The sequence below is a fragment of the Ursus arctos genome, unplaced genomic scaffold (assembly GCF_023065955.2).
Source record: "Ursus arctos isolate Adak ecotype North America unplaced genomic scaffold, UrsArc2.0 scaffold_20, whole genome shotgun sequence".
Classification (NCBI taxonomy): Eukaryota; Metazoa; Chordata; class Mammalia; order Carnivora; family Ursidae; genus Ursus; species Ursus arctos.
This window is the reverse complement of record NW_026622875.1, coordinates 38,867,894-38,886,253: the sequence shown is the minus strand read 5'-3', so window position 1 is coordinate 38,886,253 and position 18,360 is coordinate 38,867,894. Positions and strand designations below refer to the sequence as shown.

General features: G+C 44.0%; 1 protein-coding gene and 1 pseudogene across 2 annotated transcripts in view; one reads left to right on the top strand and one right to left on the bottom strand.

Annotated features, from left to right (window-relative positions):
* UBE2E1 (ubiquitin conjugating enzyme E2 E1) overlaps nucleotides 1–18,093 on the bottom strand; it is a 75,426-nt gene extending 57,333 nt beyond the window's left edge. Inside the window, exons 1-3 of one of the 2 annotated variants that reach the window (XM_026496919.4) lie at nucleotides 17,923–18,093; nucleotides 16,590–16,774; nucleotides 12,501–12,551 (exon numbers count right to left, since the gene is read on the bottom strand). In XM_026496919.4, coding sequence (XP_026352704.1) covers nucleotides 12,501–12,551; nucleotides 16,590–16,741 — 203 coding nt within the window. In that variant the 5' untranslated portion in view covers nucleotides 16,742–16,774; nucleotides 17,923–18,093. The remainder of the gene's footprint in view (nucleotides 1–12,500; nucleotides 12,552–16,589; nucleotides 16,775–17,922) is intronic. The other variant, XM_057315886.1, reaches the window with a different exon arrangement.
* On the top strand, nucleotides 2,301–2,672 carry LOC113253874 (cell division cycle-associated protein 3-like; annotated as a pseudogene).
* Nucleotides 18,094–18,360: the final 267 nt, after the last annotated feature.

Below are 18,360 nucleotides of genomic sequence, written 5' to 3'. Positions count from 1 at the left end.
CGTTAAGCTTGAACGTAATACCCAATCTTAAAAGGATGAAAAAAATTGAATATGATAAATAATTTACACTGTATTAAAAATAAACACATATATCCACCCATTATCATCTACAAGTTTGTGTGAAAAGTAAAAAAAGATCAATGCAAATCAAAGCATGTAAAAAAAAAATTAAGGATGGCAGCAGCAATTTACAGATTTTCCAATTTATTCACTCCCTAGTATTTACAAAATAAGCCCTGCTAAAGAGATTCAAGATGTGATATGTGAACCCAGCACTATTTACACATGATATCCATACTACAATGTTAACCATAAAAATCACAAAGCACTTGAATCTAGTAAAGAAGTTAATTTTTTCTAAAGTGGGGCAGGGGAGGAGGAAACCCTCCAAAAATCCTTTGAGAATCCACTAAAAAGAGACACCTCCCCCCCAAAAAATAATTACACAATGTTAAGAAGTTCTGCCCTAAAGTGTAAAAATCTGATAATACTACGTCACCTCCTCTGGATAAAGACAATGAAATCTTCTAATTGGGCAGAGTAACACAAACATCTTTTCCTTCTTGAAATCATCCCCTTTTCCATCACCTCTTCTACATTAGATCTGTAAAATCCAGTGGTTACTTGCTCGTCTTTCCTGACCTCAGCACTCATGACCACTCTACCTGAAAACGCTTTCCACTTGCTGCTTTCTGACATTACTCTCTTGATTTTCCTTCTATCTCTCAGTCCCCTTTGCTGGCTTCTCCTTCAGACTATACAACCTTTAAACTAGAGGTTCAAGTCTGCATCCTGGTACCTCTTCTCACTACACCTTTCCTCTCTGGATGAGCTTGAGGGATTCCCCAGACAAGAGCCTCTGTATACTGACGTCTCCCAAATGTATATGTATCTCAAGCTTATTAGTATAACTTGAGTCTAAAATATTTCTCTGAGCTCCATTTACCTGTATCTAACTTCTATTTTCTTCTGACACCTTCATTTGGATGCCTCATTGGTATCTATCTAAAGCTTAACATGGGGCGCCTGGGTGCCTCAGTCGATTGTCTGCCTTCGGTTTAGGTCACGATCCCGGGATAGAGCCCCATGTCCCAGGTCGGCTCCTCGCTCAGCAGGGAGCCTGCTTCTCTCTCCTTCTGTCTGCCGCTCCCCCTGCTTGTGCTCTGTCAAATTAATAAAATCTTTAAAAAATATAGAAAAATAAATAAAAAATAAAGCCTACCATATCCACAAAGGACTCATTTTCTATGGTGCCCTCATCCCCAAACACATACACACAGTGGTCCTATTCCAGTCTTGTTCCTATCAGTAAAACATGGCTATTGGCTACCTAAGTTGCTAAGACCACGGAAACTCGGAGCCATTCTTGGTCCTTTTTCTCACATCCCACATGCAATTCATCAACAGGTACAGGTGTTCTAACCCCATCTCCACTGCCACCATCTTAATCCTAACTGCTATTACCACTGCTTGGAATAGAGCAATACCCTTCTTTCTGGTCTCCCCTCTTCTACTCGTGCCTTCCTCCCAGCTATCTTCCACATAGCAAGGAAGGCAGGAAAAGACTTTTAAATCACTACTGAAATAATGTCACTTCTTTGCTTCAAAACCTCGAACGGCTTTCCACTGTTCTTAGAATGAAATCCAAATTCTACCTCGGTTTACATGATTGATTCTGCATCACACGGTACTCCCCACCTCATGGCCTCTGTGTCTGTGCTTCTCTCAGTCCGCCATGTTCTTCGCATACTTTTCACAAGGCTTTCTCCTTTCTTCTCATCTGTCAGGTCTTTGCCTAATGTCTCTTTAAGCCTTCTCCAAGTAACTTCCCTACCCCAATTACTCTCCATCACTGCACTGTTAATTTCTCTCTTACTAGCTGACACAACTTGTCATTACCTAACCTTCTACCTGGTTACTGTCTGTATTGCCTACTAGAATTCAAGTTTCAGGGAGGTTTGAAACTCAGCATGGGGAGTTGAGGCTCGAGCTGCTGTGCACCCAAAAGAGGAATTGGGACCAGGCATCTTCTCCTTGCCCCAGGCTGGGCCCTGCCCCACCTGATTCCTCCTGGTTGAGACAGGCTCGGCCAAGAGCACCGCAGTCACTCCAGCACAGCCTTCACTGCACAAGCTTCTGGCCCAAGTGGTGGAACCCCGTTTACCTAGAGCCAGCATCTGGCACACTCCCATCTCGGTGGAGAGCCCTCCTCAGCCAAACCTACCAGCAGGGGAGCAGCTGGAAGGTCCCAATCAGATCCAAGACCCTACCTCTTCTGCCCTTAGCACTGCATAACACCTATGAAGACCAGCAGTAGAGAGCCCCCAAGCCCACTGGTCAATCAGCTGAGTGAAGTATTTGAGACGGAAGGCTCCATATCGAATCTTCCCCCCCGAGCCTGTTATGCCCTTAAAGGCGACTTCATCTTCTGAACTGGACATGCCTCTGGGTACCTAGTTTTCCCTTGAGAACCAGATGCCACCCTGGAGCCAGACTGAGCTTCCCTTCAAGCAGGTGTTCTCCAAGGAGGAAGCAGGACAGCCCTCAGAAACTCCCGTGACTAGCCAGGGCTCAGACAAGCCCTTAAGAGAACCTTCAGGTTCTCAGCACAAAGATGGATGGTAAGTAAATGGCAAGGTGGTAGGGAGAGCTCTCTTTACCATCCTGTAGGATGACAACTCCCCCAGAACTCCCACACCATAACAGGGTAAGCGGCCTTCTCCCCTCAGTGAAAATGCTAGGGAGCTAAAGGAAGCAGACATTCTGGGAACTGGATGACTTCTGAAAACTGGAGGCTGATGTGGGAGCAGGGCCAGGACCAGGACAAGGAAAATCAGTACTTCCCAAACTTGGTAGAGAACTAGGCCGTGAGTGGCCCCAGTGCTGAGTTCACCAGAGACCTTGTGATACTGTGTCCTCTCAACCCCTTCTTTCCCTGGGAGACTAGAAAGGCTCGTTTCATCAACTCCCCCTAAACTACCAACTCAGGGACTGAGCACTTTCTTGGGATTTGTGTCTCATGTGTTTCTTGTATGTTAAAGAAAGCCATTTAAAAATAAGTAAATAAAATGAAATTCAAGTTCCACAAGCCACAGGCCAGATCTGTTTTAGTCACCTGAGTAGCACACAGAGGACTCGCATATTTCAAATGAATATGATCTGATTTACTTACACTTTTGTCACTCTTGTACATTTTTCCTGATTATAACCCTGAATTTCTGAGCTGTTGTCTACCTAAAACCTTTTTTTTTTTTTTTAAGATTTTAATTATTTGAGAGGGAGAGAGAGAAGTGGACTCCCTGCTGAACATTGAGCCCATCAAGGGGCTCAATCCCAGGACACTGAGATGATGACCGGAGCAGAAGTCAGACGCTTAACCGACAGCCACCCAGGGACCCCTAAAACTTTTCTCTAAGTAAAATCCTTCAAACTGCTCTATCTATTGCTATTTGAAAATGTGCTTCTATGCCTTTTTCTACAGAACTTATTAGGATCCATCCCACATCAATTTTCCATCCATTAATTAAATAGATACAAACACCCAATGTCCTGTTATTACACATAATGATCATCATTTCAATGCTAATAGATCCTACTGAGACTCTCCATTAATTATTAATATTTAAAATTTAATTCTGACACAACTCAGTACTAGAATCCAGTCAGATGTGACAGCTGTGGCAAATGCAATGTTAAACGCTATTTAAGAGCTTGATAATACAGTGCCTTTATTTTGGCCTGGCCTTGCCCTTTGTCATAGTCAGGATCTTTAGAAAGCAGACAGAATTCAGTTGTTGACTACTTTGTTAACTGACGTATTAGTGAATAGTATGCTGCCCCAGGTAACAAAACCCAGTGACAACTTTCAATTACATTCTGCACATGAAAACTGTTGGGGGAAAAAAAAAGAAGGAAAGAAAACTGCTGGCTTCCTAGGACTTTCCTGACTGGGCTGAGACATTACCTTGGCCTTCCACAGGTTTACCACCTGTGCGGTGCAGCAGACTCTACAAAGCAATCCATCATCACTTGCATACAGGTTTCAAGAAAAAAGCCAGGAGCATACAGCAATTCCTGGATTACAATTTTCCAGCGAAGAGCTCTGATGAGCTTCTTAGCCTATAGAGTAGGAAGTTTCCCAGAGGATTAGAGGCATATTCTGACACCAGTTACTAGGTCTTTTGTTTCACTTTACAGCATGACTGCATAAGAGGCTGAATAAGAATGGGCTTATTATGAAACCCTGTTTCACTCCACTGATGATGGGGAATGTGTCAGATGTCTCAGGCGGGTGCCAGCATCTATAACGTAACTGACTATCTGGAATAGCTTTAGGACTTGGGGGAACATCGCTAGGAAGTCCAATTTACTTAGCACCCCTAAACCCACGCTCACTTGTTGGCAAACAGTAATCTTATCAAGTCAAAACACGGTAATCAAAGGTACTGGTATTTTCTTTATACATCTTCTCAATCTAGCCCAAAGCACGGATCCGGTCTTTTGCATCACACTGCGGTCCAGAGCTACTCTGTGATTCCCAGAAGGTGAAAATTGCCAAAACTGCTTGGGTGCCAAGTCAGAAAGACTGCCAGCAACAGACAGCTGTAAAATGTGACAGCAATTTCCCCAGCTCTTTCCATTATTTTCTGAAGAGGGTAATGAAGACATTCCATTAAGCCATCAGACTCAAATTAGGTTTTTGTGTCTGTGTTTTAATTTAACAAATATGTATTGCTTATCTTCTCTTTCTTGGAGAAGGTAGGGATGGCAAAGATGTAATCCCTGCTCTCAAGGAACTTAAAATCTACCCAGAAAGAACAAACCAAAAAGAGCACTGGGGACAGAACCAAATAGCTGCTTCTTTTTGTTCTATACAAGTAGCTGGAGTGTTACTCAAGGACGAAAAATCCTTCCAACCCTTTAGAAACTGTCACTCCATCATAAAGTTCCAGGCTTCCAGCCTTTCTAAATATACACTCTCCACTTATGACCTCAGTTCCGTATTCTATCACCTTCTCTAAAAGTGTGTTTTAAAAACATTACGGTATCTCCCTCCCTCGCATTTTCACTTTTTTTCCTACTTGCTTCTTTCTCTCAGCCTACAGAGCACACTCTTAATTCTACATTTTAAAGGTCAACGAAAAAATTTCTTTGACCTCCCATAAGGCTCACAGCTCTCCTACTTTTTTTCTCCAGGTCCTTGTTATTTCCCCCATCATTCCTATGTAGACATCTTTCAGAGCACAATTCTCAATTCACCTCTTCCCCTTGGAGATTAGGAGTACTTCAACCATCATCTAAACTTTTAAATCTAATGTGTACCTCCCCAAAAGCCAGTTCCAGTCTCAGCACCCCTGCCAGCCCACCTCAGATTCAATGCGTGTACCCTAAACACAGTGTCACGATGCCTGCAGCACACTTTCAAATGGTCCCACAAAATAAATATAGAGATAAGAGAGAGACAAAGCAATCCATAATCACTTGCATATTTTTCAAGAAAAAAGTCATGACCATATAGCAATTCCTTGAATATGTACTATATATGGCAAAATTTTAACAGCTGATTAGAGTGAAGGATGCATGTCATTTCAACTTTTCTGTAGCTTTGAAGTTCTTCAAACTAAAAAAGTTAGGGGGGACAACATGTAGGATCAGAATCAAGGAGAAAAGTCATGGTCCCTGCCGTTTAAGGAGTTTATAATCCATCTGTCTAATCTAAAATCAGATTAGGTAGATGTAGAGTTCAATGACTGATTAACAATAAACTTAAATATGTAATCAAACTGCAAATATTGGGGCGCCTGGGTGGCTTGGTTGGTTAAGCGTCTGACTTCGGTTCAGGTCATGATCTCAGGGTCCTGGGATAGAGCCCTGCACTGGGCTCCCCGCTCAGTGGAGAGTCTGCTTCTCCTTTTCCCTCTGCCCCCTCCCACACACACATGTTCACTCTCCCTCCCTCCCTCCCTCCCAGTCTCCCTCAAAAACAAACAAACAAACAAAAAGCCTACAAATATTTACTGAGAGCCTACTATGCGGCAAAGACATGTTAAGCACTGTATATGGTCAACAAAACAATTAATTAAACCTTGGAAAGAGGATCCATCTAATCCCTCTGCTCCCTGCTCCCTCAAACTAGTTCCTCTTCCTGCCTTACTGACTTCTGTTAATGGCACTACCAAATTCCCCAATACCCAAAGAACCTCTGAGTCCTTTCAAGTCCTACATCTCTAAATCAGTGGCCAAGTTCTCTAGATTCCACTGCTTTCCACCTCTCTCTCCTCTCCACTTTGATGGTTGCCACCTATCCCCAGGGCCCACCTGGCCTCCTGCCTGGACTACTGCAGCTCTCTCCAAATCTCCTGCTTCCCACCAAACTCCACCCAACCCTTACTTTGTCTCTACCCAGATACTCAGTTCTAACTGGATTAGACTTCCAGCCCAAAAGGGTTTCAATGATTCTCCAATAACTATATAATGAAATTCAAAGCCTCAGCCTGACACTGAAGAATACCACCTTTACCTCTTACTGCTTATTCTCCCACTCCAACCATAGGTTTATTCACTCTTACCTAATAGTGCCTCTACAGAGATGTCTCTTACTCTTCCCACTTCACTTCTCATTTCCTCCAGGAAGCTCTCCCAGATATCTAAGTGCTCTAGACACTACTCCTTACACCCAGGTCAAAGCAATCTCTCACTGCTCTGAACCTTCATAACAATGTAATGTGCATTTACTACTTTTCAAATAATATTCATGTTTCCAAGTACTATGCAAGATCTGTACATATATTTCTTTACCACCCTTACTGGACAATGAACTCCTTTAAGGCAGTCAGTTTTCATGTATAACAGGGACTTTAGGTTTGTGACAATTTAATATTAGTATCCTTTACAATAATCCATAGAAACTGTGAATTGTGGCTTTGTAAACTCTAAGAATCTTTCCTCAAAATACTGTTAACATTTAAACAACGGCAGGGGTGGGGGGCGGGGGGGCCTGGGTGGCTCAGTCAGTTAAACGTCTGCCTTCAGCTCAAGTCATGGTCTCCAGGGCCTGGGATCAAGCCCTGAATAGGGCTCCTGGCTCATCAGGGAGCCTGCTTCTCCCTCCCCCTCTGCCCCCATCCACTTGTGTGCTGGAGAGATCTTGCGTGCGCGCTCTCTTTCTCTCTCTCAGATTAAAAAAAAAAAAAAAAAGTCTTTAAAAAAACAATAACAATGGTATAGGGATTTTCTTGACTCTTTTTTTGTGGAAAAATATGTAAAATTTGCCATTTTTACCATTTTTAAATGTAAAATTCTATGACATTCACAATGTTGTGCAAACATCACCACTATTTCCAAAATTTAAACCCCAAACAGAAACTCTGTACCCATTAAGAAATAACTCCCCCCATTCTCCTCTCCCCCCAGCCCTGAAAACCTCTAATCCTCTGTCTCTATGAATTTACCCATTCTAGGTATTTCATGCAATTGGAATCACAATATTTGTCCTTCTATGTCCTTCTGCTTATTTTACTTAGTGTAACATTTTCAAGATTTATTCATACTGTAGCATGTAGCAGGACTTCACTCCCTTTCATGGCTAAATAATATTCCATTTAAATACCACATTTTGTTTATTCACTCATCTGCTGATGGATAAGATACTTGGATCGTTTCCTCTGGGGCTATTATGAACAGCTATGAACACTGACAAGAATCTGTTCGACTCCCTGTTTTCAATCCTTTCGGGTATATACCTAGGAGTGTAACTGCTGGGTCATATGGTAATTCCGTTTAGCTTTCTGAGGAACAATATCAGTATAGTTTTACAATCCAGACACATGGTCTTTTGGTAAACAAAACAGTCACATGAGTTCCTCATTTAGTAAGCAATTCACTTCTGGATAGATTTCCTTCCTTCCTACCCACTCAGGCTCTAGGTGATGATCTAATTTCCAGGAACTTGACCCTCGTTTGGGGGCTACTTTGATTGTGTTGACACTCCAGTCTCCTGGTTCTTGCTGTTTTTCAACACTGCCTCTACACACATAAAGGCAAGCACACTGCACTGGTAACTCTCCAAATGAAAATTATTATGAAACTCAACATCGCTCAGATGCTGAAGTCACGTTTGTATCTTTAATGCATTTAGTAACATCAGGTGGATGAAAAACACATAAAAAGGATTTTTTCAGGTGAGATACAGGATTTTGTAAAGAACTTCTGTCGAACCCATTTCTTATACCCAAACAACCATTTGAAGCAAGCTAAACTTGGACAAGATGTATAAGCCTTTACCACTGCAAGGAAAGGATCTCTTTTCCTTCCAAGGTTAGCAGCCTGGGATTTCTAAATTGACATCTCATTACCACCAATTCCAGATTTTATAAAACCAGAAAAATACAACAATGTACATTCACAGAAACTATCTGAAAGGATACACACAAAGCACAAATTCGCTCCAAATCAGGAGCGTCTCTGTGCAAAGGAGCAAGATCAGAAAAGATCATGGGGGGATTTTCCATTTCTTAGAGCACAGCTTCTACATCTCACCTTTTCAAAAACATTCTTTCAGATTATTGTATACTGGTTTAAAATTGTATTTAAAATACAATAAGAGGCAATGTTCGTAAAAAAAAATATATGAGCTATTAAGAGGAGCTAAATGGGTAACTAATAATAACATCTAACACATACAGAAAACTCGAATTTTACAATACTATGAGATCGGCCAGTCAGATGGTCGGCCCTTTTAGTAAACGAGAAAAAGGTTAAAAAAATTTTTTTAATTTCTTCAACAAATGTATTACATTACAATGCTCTTCACTTTAGCCTTTAAATTATCTTTAAAAAGGTAAGATTTAGCTGGGGCGCGTGGGTGCCTCAGTCGGTTGAACATCCAACTCTTGATAGTGTTTGGCTCAGGTCATGATCTCGGGGTGGTAGGATCAAGCCCAATGTCCAGCTCTGAATTCAGCAGGGAGTCTGCTTGAGATTCTCTCCCTCCCTGCCCCCCTACCCAGCTCACACTTGCACACGCGCTCTCTCTCAAATAAATAAATCTTAAAAAAAAAAAAAGGTAAGATTTAGCTGTAAAGCTTTAAAACCAACTGTATCTCATTACATAGTTCTTACAGAAAAATAAAACGCATCTACTTAGTTGAGTTTACATATTTAAAAAACACAAAAATAATCGTCAAATATAATACAGTCATATAAAACAAGAATTTATTTTTATTATTCTCCACCGTGCTTGAAACGTGTAATGACTTCTCAAGACATTTTATCCTAAAATAGTAGCTCCAAAAAAATCTGAATTTTTAGGTTTCAAGTTGTATGAATAGTTTACTCAAAATACCAGTATTTCCTTAAGTAAATTCTGAAGTTTAAAGGACTTGGGAAAATGTCATCCATTACATACAAACATACTTACTGTCTACAGACACTTATGTCTACAGATCAGTTACACAGCTATAACTAGTCAATTTAGCAAAGCTTGAGCCACAGGCTATAAATAACAGGTGCAAAACTGATTCCAGTGGCCCAGAGTTCATCAGCTATCTAAAAAGCATAAATTTAAATAAAATCTTTTAAAAAGTTAAATAAATAAAAGGCATAATCTTACAATCCAGGATAGGGCATGCTTTAGGAAATCATTACAGCAGTTACGACACTGGTTTTTCTCCTAAACAGCCAAAATGCAAGGAGAATCTAACCAACTGCACAGTACATGCCTTGGGAGATTATTATTTCATCTGCATATATACATACAACCAAATAGATACCGAAGAATCTGACTTATGTGGCAATATAAAAAAATTATAAAATATTCACTTAGAAAACTTCTGACCTGGTCACTGAATATAATATTCACACTGTTCTTTAAAAAAAAAAAATCTACTCAACACAATATTCAACATTGAGGATTTAACTTTATGTGCTCACACATTATAACATATTTAGCAACTGCACTTCACACAAGTTTAAGTTCAGTAACTTTGAAGTTTGCCAAGTAAAGTGCTAAAATTACTGGAATGCAAGCAGTGCACCTTCAAGAGAAGCCATTCTTCCACTGATCTGCAATAATCAACCATGTATTGAGAGGTTACTTTGTGCCAATTGCTATATTTTAATAAAGTAACACGTTTAAATTTAAAACTACAGGCTGAATACTGATTGAAAAAAGGCAGTCCTAAAAGATTAATACATAAGATATGTTAATTCAAAGTCAATTGTTTAACTCATTCAAAATTTAATTTATAGTTGATGAAATTACAATTTCGGAAGGACCAAGCTATGGAGCTCTCATGCTAAGTAACATCAGAAAAATTTACTAAAAATAAACATGCACACATTCAATAAGTCATTTAATTCATACATTTTTAACTTCAAAAAGTATCCCCCAATTATCCTCTTCCATCTCAAATAATGTACATTAAAATATTGAATAATTCAATCCCATAAGGTACCAACACAAAAACACAAAACCAAATTTGTTTAAGTTAGCTGAATATTGGGACTACTGTATGACATTTAGTCAGGAACGCTAGTAAGCCAGCACAAAGCAGAAAATGTAATTCATACTACCTAAGCAGCCATACTGAAAAATCTTTTCAGAAAATAAAGCAGTCTTTGTTCTTAAAACTCACCATAATATACGTTCTCTTGCAAATTAAAGATGCATGCCTACTGTTTTCTCTGCAAGTCAAGGAATTTTTTTTCAAAATGTTTAAGTACGTCGCAGTTTGTCTCCCCACAACCAACCACCCAATAGCCATCCAGTTCGGTGCTTCACGCGAGCACCCTTAACACTGACAGGTTTCACACTGAAGGGGTAATTAGGAGGGTTTTCCAAGGATGAAAGTTCTACATGTTCAGCAGCACAAATCTCTCACACATGAACTCAGCTCAAATGGTGTGAAACTGAAGTGTACTTTTCCTATTTTTTAAAAGTTACTAATCCCATGAAAACCTTCAAAGTGTTTACAATTTTAAAGTTGATTGCACATATTTCCAAGAAAACCATTAGGTCTTGATAAATGTTATTAGTTTTGAAACATGCTTTAAAAACTTTGTAATTTCATCAGCTAAAGTCTGAACTCACAAGAGGCACACTGGAAGAGACATGATACCAAACAGGAGCAGTAACTGCACAGCACGCATCGACTATGGGGAAGGCCCAGGGGTTCAACACAACCAACTGAGGGAAGCTATAGGCGTCTATGTGAACAATAATTCCACTAAAATAAAAAGGTAAAACGTCACATCCACTTTCTCAATAGTATAAAGATTCTTAAACGCCATGAGAGACATCCTTAAGAATAATTAACTGGTTCAGTTAAAAACAATAATTTAAGAGCATTTCAAACTTACAACGGCTTTCCTTACAAAACAGGACAAAATTTTACCAAATATCCCACACCTGACCAACAGTAAGAACATATGTAACCAAAATGGCAATATTAAAGTTTCCATTTAACCCATTAACCATACTTAGAAAGTTCAGTTAATAAACAAAATTTTTCATTTAGTTTTTCAACTTGAATATTCATTTCCACATGCTTGTTTTAAACTCTGTGCATGGCCACTGAGTATTTTCCTCTTTGTAACTTCTATCTCTAAGTTTAGAACACTTCTGAAATGTCACATCCCACTGCAATACTAATCCCGAGAACTGAGAATTAGCTTAAATGTTATACCTAATTTTTAAAGTATGGGAGTAATAGATTGGAATTAAACTCCTTTAAATAAATGGCTCTATTACAACATATTAAGTCCTTCCTCACTTCACTGTTGACTTAATACAATCCAAGTCTTCCACCTTGCCTCAACAGTAGCACAACAGTTATTGTAAATAGTGACTGGCAAACGCTCCAAACAGCTGGAATCAAATTGCTTTGAAACTGAATGTATATACATATGTATACAGTCTGAAGCAATTATGAGAAAAAAACACCCCTATGGAAGAGCTCAAATCTATAAAATTTAAAGAACGAAACCTTATCAAAGCCACAAATTATTTCCAGAATTGATCTGCCAAAGTCCAACACAAAATTTATATATACGATGAAATAAATTTGAGAATCCTCTGTGATTTAACTCTATGTTCTATTAGCTTAACAGAGAGCTTGAGTAACAGATTAAGATGGCAAAGCAATTTTCTAAACCAAAATGTACCTGAGTATCTGAAAAGGTTTTACATCATCTCTAATGACATATCCAAAATCCACGACTAGGCAAGTGTACACCTTTAAATCCACTTCACCGTTTTGTTTTATATATGTGAAAGGGTCCACGTCAGATAAATTCATCACTTCTGTTCAGCATAGCACAGAAATTGTCAGAGGCTCATCAAAACATTACTCCCATGTTAATCAATTTCAGCTGTAACTTGTTAACACCAAAATAAGCATTAACGAAAGAAACAAAGCAGAAGTTTTTAATAACAAAAAGAAAACTCCCAAGGTAAAGATCAGAAGAATTTTAAAAAGAAAAAATTGTGAAAGGAAGCTCACCTGCAGTTAGGTGGAGGGTCTAAAGTGATGTCTGCCAGTTCCTTCTGAATCCTGGAATCAGGGAAGTGAGAGAGAAACACAAGAAACATGAAGGCGTTGGTAGCCTCCCACCGGTAATGCTTAGGTCTGGCAGATAAACCTAACTGCCTGCCACGATAACTGGGTTCTACTGAGGGAGAAGGAAACTACACATCAAAAGCTTCAGGTCCGTAGTTTAGAAAAAAACTTTTTTCCCACCGGCAGTGAGCTGGCGGTCCGGGGTCTCTTGTTATATCTAAAATGTTTCGGTTCCAGTCTTGCCTCGCACACTAAGGCAGTTGTATTTCTCGGGGTTTTCCATTTAGGAAATAATTGTAAAGCTTCTCGCTTGCGGACTCGTTTCCTAAGTTGCATTAGAATGTGCCCGGACACATTCACTTCTGCGCTGCACGTCTTCTCCCCTGGACGGAGAAACCCAAGCCGCCGCGTGGGTGGGAAGGGCGCGCCCCCCAGTCTCCGCCCGGGTCACCCCTGGCACCTCCGATGCCCTCCGGGCCGCCTCAGCAGGGCGCCCCCCCCAGGCCGCCCCGCGTCCTCAGTGACGAAGCCAACATGGCCGCTCCCCGCGAGGCCCCTCGGGCCCTGACTGACCTGTCCGGCGCCTCGGGGTGCCGGCGCGGCGCAGGCCGCAAAGCCGACCCTGGGCTCGGACGCCCGGGCTCCCCACCCCCGGCCCGCGCGCCCGACGACTCGGGCGGCGCACGCCAACCCGGGGGGTGAAGCTGCGGGCCAGGGGTGGGGAGAGCCCGCGCCCGGACGCTCGGCGACTCCCCCGCTCGCCTCCACCGTGCCCCGGGACCTCCAGCCCGCACGCCGCGCGCGGAGCCACGGCGCCAACACCTCCTTCCGCCCCAGCCGGTCCCGCACAGGTGCACCCAGCTTCCGACCCGGACAGCGCTCGGACTCTCGGCCCCCCTTTCCGGACCTGCTTTTTCCTGGATATCCTCTAAATTCCCTTGGGACTGCCCCTCCTCCTTCTCCGTCCCACCATGGGCACAGAACCCGGGACACCACCACCCCCCCCCCCCCGGTCCAGTTTTCTGTCTCCTCACCAACCCACGACTTCACAAAGAGCCCCATCCCCCGCTCCTAGGCCGACGCCACCAGGCAGTTCACACCAAGCCCTGGCCTTTGTCTTCTGCTTACCTAGGCGCTCAGAGCATCAATTAATAACACAAAGTTTGAGGCCTTTAAGCCTCTTCCAATTACTAAATGGTGCCTTCTATTTTTATAACCTTTCTTGCTCCTACCACATAAAACCCTAAAGGGCTATGTTACAACTTAAAAAATCTCACGGAGGTACCACGGTAGTAAAAAACTACACACACACACACACACACACACACATTCTGAAGGCAATCAGAATCACAATGGATCCTTTTCTCTTTCTAAAGGTTCTCTGAGGGTGCGAAGATAGGCTGGGTAGATGCAAAGGGGAGTAGGTTTTAGAAGGCATTGTTTTTTTCCATGTGTTAAGGAAAGAGAAATTAAGGGTGGTTATTGGGGAACTTCTTAAAACCTTCCTATTGGAGGACACTTCCTGTCCCCTACAGATCTGGTCAGCTTTAGAAAGGGGTTCCACTCACAGTCTTTACAGACATAGACTTAATCTGTGTCCTGCTAAAATTCTTTTGCTACCAATAAGCATTTCAGTTCTGAGACATTCCCAAACACCCGGGCTATTTGATTCATTATTGTATGTTAACTAAAAGTCTGGAATCCTGGTTTCCTGATTCTTTATCTGCATGTTAGAATGACTGTACCTTAAGACCTATGTACATAAGCAAAAATATCCTCCACCTGAGGGCCACTTATATAAAAAACTGACTTTATTTCTTGCCAATCCGACCTCTACTATATTTACTGAAAAGGTAGTTACTTTAATATCTAAAAAGTACTTCATCTCTACAACTAACATTTGCACCGTTTTCATAATACTGACAAAGATTTGAAAGAGTAACTCATACATACGTTTCACAGAATAATTCTTGTCCAGACCACTCTCAATGCAGGGCTTTTCCTCTATCCACGGACTAGAAACGAAACCACTTTCCAATATGTAGTTAAGTAACTTTATATCTACCCATTCAGGCTTCTTTTTTATTCTGCCTCCTGGTACATGTGCCCCTTCCAAGTCTACCAGCAACACTCAGCTTCCAAGTCAATGTATTTCACAGAGAAGCTTTAACAGGGTCCCACTAACATTAATTTCCTTCTTATTCTTTCCTGGATACACTGCCCCTCTCCATTTTTTGCCCACACTATTAACCTTAGCTCTGCTTTAACACTTAACAGCCACTCTTTTAACAAGATATTCAGGGAGCTAAAAGTGATGTTAACTTTATAGGTAAAATTACCCCTTGTAGCTTCCCACCTTTCATTTTTTGTACACCTACTGTCTCTTTCCCAGGAATTTCCAAATAAGTTTTTAAACTTCCTTAGCATAAACAAATTGTGTCTAATGAAAAATCCCCCTCAGTAATTTGCTGACACAAATGAGACTATTTTATACTTGACACCTGTGCTTTTACCCCCAAATACATTCATGTGCGCCAGTGATACCCTGCTGCACAAAAAATACTAATAACCTAAAGCAAATACCCTGCCTTACACAGGTCAGGCCAAAAGCTGTTCCAGCATGGATCAGGGAGCACAGGAACTGCAGGTCGGGATGGGAAGGGGTAGGGAGCTGAGGAGATTAAGGAAAAGCCCCGTCCAATATGGGCAGGGGAGATGCCAAGTTCTGGAAGAACAAGCACAGGACTAACCAATGAGGGCCTGTGTGGATTCCTGGGAAGCTGAGGTGCCATCAAACCACCCCTCCAAAAATAAGAAGACTCTTGCTAAGGCATCTTGCCATTTAACTCTAAATCCCTACAATATTTAAAATAAGCTAATGTCACTCTTTCATCCCTCCATGGTTAGATCACCAAAGCACTTTACCAACTTTTCAAATTTCTGGGAGAATGACAGAACAAACTTTCACTCTGAGTTCCAGGCTCACTACTCAGTGGAGACTAAAAACTCATATTCCATTCAATTTAAGTTTCTTTAAAAAAGATACCCCTATTTAACCCACCATTTGTATTCCCCTTACTATCTTTCTGGTTTGCCACTTTAAAGTTTAATGACTGTCCACCTGAGAGCAGCAGGATTTATGAAAGGGCATAGGGGTTCCCAGGAATCTGCTATAGATTATTTTAAGGGTCATGGAGATCACAGAATATTACTGAAGGATGCTCAAGGTTAAAAAAAAAAAAAAAGTAGGTTCTTCCAGACACATAAGAGGAAAACAGTAAAGAAAAAGAGCCACTGCTTGAATTCAGCTTGGAAAAAGAATCAAAAATTTTTACAGCATATGAGAGGTATCATGAAAAAAATGAGTCTTCCTGAAATATGGCAAAATTGAAGTTTTTAAAGAGGAAAAAAAAAAGAATCCCCCAAATAACCTAGAATACCCATTTTACACTATTTACTAATTCATTTGCCTCAACTCTCCAAATCAGAAGAATCTCTTTAAGTCCATCTGAAAACAGCTGTTTTCATCTATTAAATTTTTTACCCCACTAACTAGTTATTCCTTACGCAGTTTGTGGAAAACGCTCCACTCAAAAAAGATCAGAGTGCAACAGGTGAGGAGGAAGCAAGATGGTAATAGAATTCATTTTGATAGAGTTGTCTGGGCAGGTATTAGTAATTAAGTGGGATGACAGCCTTGAGAAGGGTCACAAGCTAGTGATTAATAGGACAAGTAATTTGAAATCAGATTTGGGGGTCACTATTAAAAGTAATGAGGATTCTTACAAACTTCAGCAAGAAATGAGAGAGGCAAGCCACAACAGCTGCACGTGGACAACGACTAAAAGGGAAAAAAAAACCCAGAAGCAATAGAGTAAAATAATTAAAAGCTTTCAAGGCCCTTTTTTCATTTCTAACAACACGCAAACCATGAGGGGCATTCAAGCTACCCTCAATGGAAGACGGACCAAATGCAGCAAGAGGCAGTTCGGAAAATAGGAAGCCTAGGGGGTTGGGGGTGGAGGACGGTACCTCTTGGCGCTGGTAGAGAGGAGTTTGGAGTTTTTGCTCATGCTGACTTTACTCTCCTTCTTCTTGGGGGTGTTTGTTTCTTTCTCGGTTTGCTGGTTGGAGGACGAAGATGAGGAGGAGCTGGTGCTGGCCCTCGAATCGTCATCCGACATAGCGAACCCCCCACCCCACCCCGCAAACAGCCCCTGCAGGGGGAGGGAAACAAAACAGAAACACACAGACCATGCAGTCAGTGTAAATAAGGAACTCGGGTGCTGTCAGGAGGGCTTTGGCCAGGGGTGCACCTGGCCGCCCACCGCCCTCCACTCGCTTTTCAAAGTCTTCAGGCCCATTAAGGCTTTAGCAAATCCGACGCGTCTCGTTTAGTTTTGGCCCCAAATCGGGGACGCCGTGGGGAAATGATCCCGAGCACAGCGAGCGGCCCCTCCCGCGCCCCCCGGGGCTCCCCTCGGGGCAGGGAGGGAAGAAGCCGAGCAGGCGGAGGACAGCAGGGCGGGGGCGCGGAGCGCCTCGGCGGGGCAAAGAGGGAAGGTCCCGGCGGTGTGCCGGCCTCGGGGCTGTTTCAGTCGGCTTTCCGGGGGTCGCGGGGGACCAGTGACCGGTGCGAGACAGCGGAGGCCAGGAGTGGAGTTTGGCGAGGTTGGGAAGAGAGGAGGGGCGGAGAGGAGTAAGAGAGGAAGCCGAAACGGGGGGACGGAGGCGGGGAGCGGGGGAGCGGGTGCCCGGGTGGGGGAAGGGAGAGGCCAGCGGGGGGGGGGCAGGGGCGACCAGGCCCGAGGCCCCCCCAGCGCCGCGCCCCGACGCCTCTCCCCGCAGGCCTGTGGCTCGGCCGCCCGGCTCTGGACTGCGCGGCTGGGGCGGGGGTCCCGAGCACACGCCCGACTGCCACCCCTAGTGGGGGTGGGGCGAGGGTGCAGGAGGGGGGGTCGGCCTCCACAGCAGAGGAATAACAATGAGCCCTTCCGCCCCGGAGGGGTTAATCCCCGCGGGCCCCCGCCCCGGGGGGAAACGGGGCTCCCCCGCCTCCCCCCTCCCCCGCTCCCGGCCCCCTCAGCTGCCAGTGGGGGGCTCCCGGGGCAGCGCTGACAGTTCGAGCCACAATGCCCCCCCACCCCCGACGCGGGCGGCCCCTGCACCCCACGCGGCCCGGGGTCCCTACCCATCCCCCGCGGGCGGGCCCCGGACCCCGGGGCTCCTCGGCCCCTCTCCGCCCCCCCCCCCAGCCCCATGCCCGGCGGTCCGGGAGGCGCGGGTCAGGGGAGGCGGCGAGGGGTGTCCCCGAGGCCCGGCGACGCGGCCGGGGGGCGGCGGGCGGCGGGGGGGATCCCCGTACCTCTCTTTGTGTCTGGCTCCTCCGTGCCGCCGCGGCGGCTGCTGCTGCGGCTGCGGCTGGGCCTGGCCACTCGTGTCTCTCTCTCGCTGGGAGAGAAGCGGAAGTGCAGCAACAGCAACTATTAAACAGGCAATGGCTTCCCCCAGCCACACACGCTCGCACACACACTCCTCCTCCTCCTCCTCCTCCTCCTCCTCCTCCTCCTCCTCCTCCTCCTCCTCCTCCTCCTCCTCCTCCTCCTCTTCGCCCTCACCCCTCCCCCACCCGGCCCGGTCCCACCCACCCGCGCTCCCCTCCCCCTGCACACCTCCAGGGGGGCGCGAGGAGGACACGGGGACCCCGGGAAACCCTGCCCCCTCCCCACCCACTCCCCCACCCCAGCGCCGCCGCGGGACGCCAGGGAAGGGGGCGAGGAGTGGGAATTTTCTCTCAAGTGGT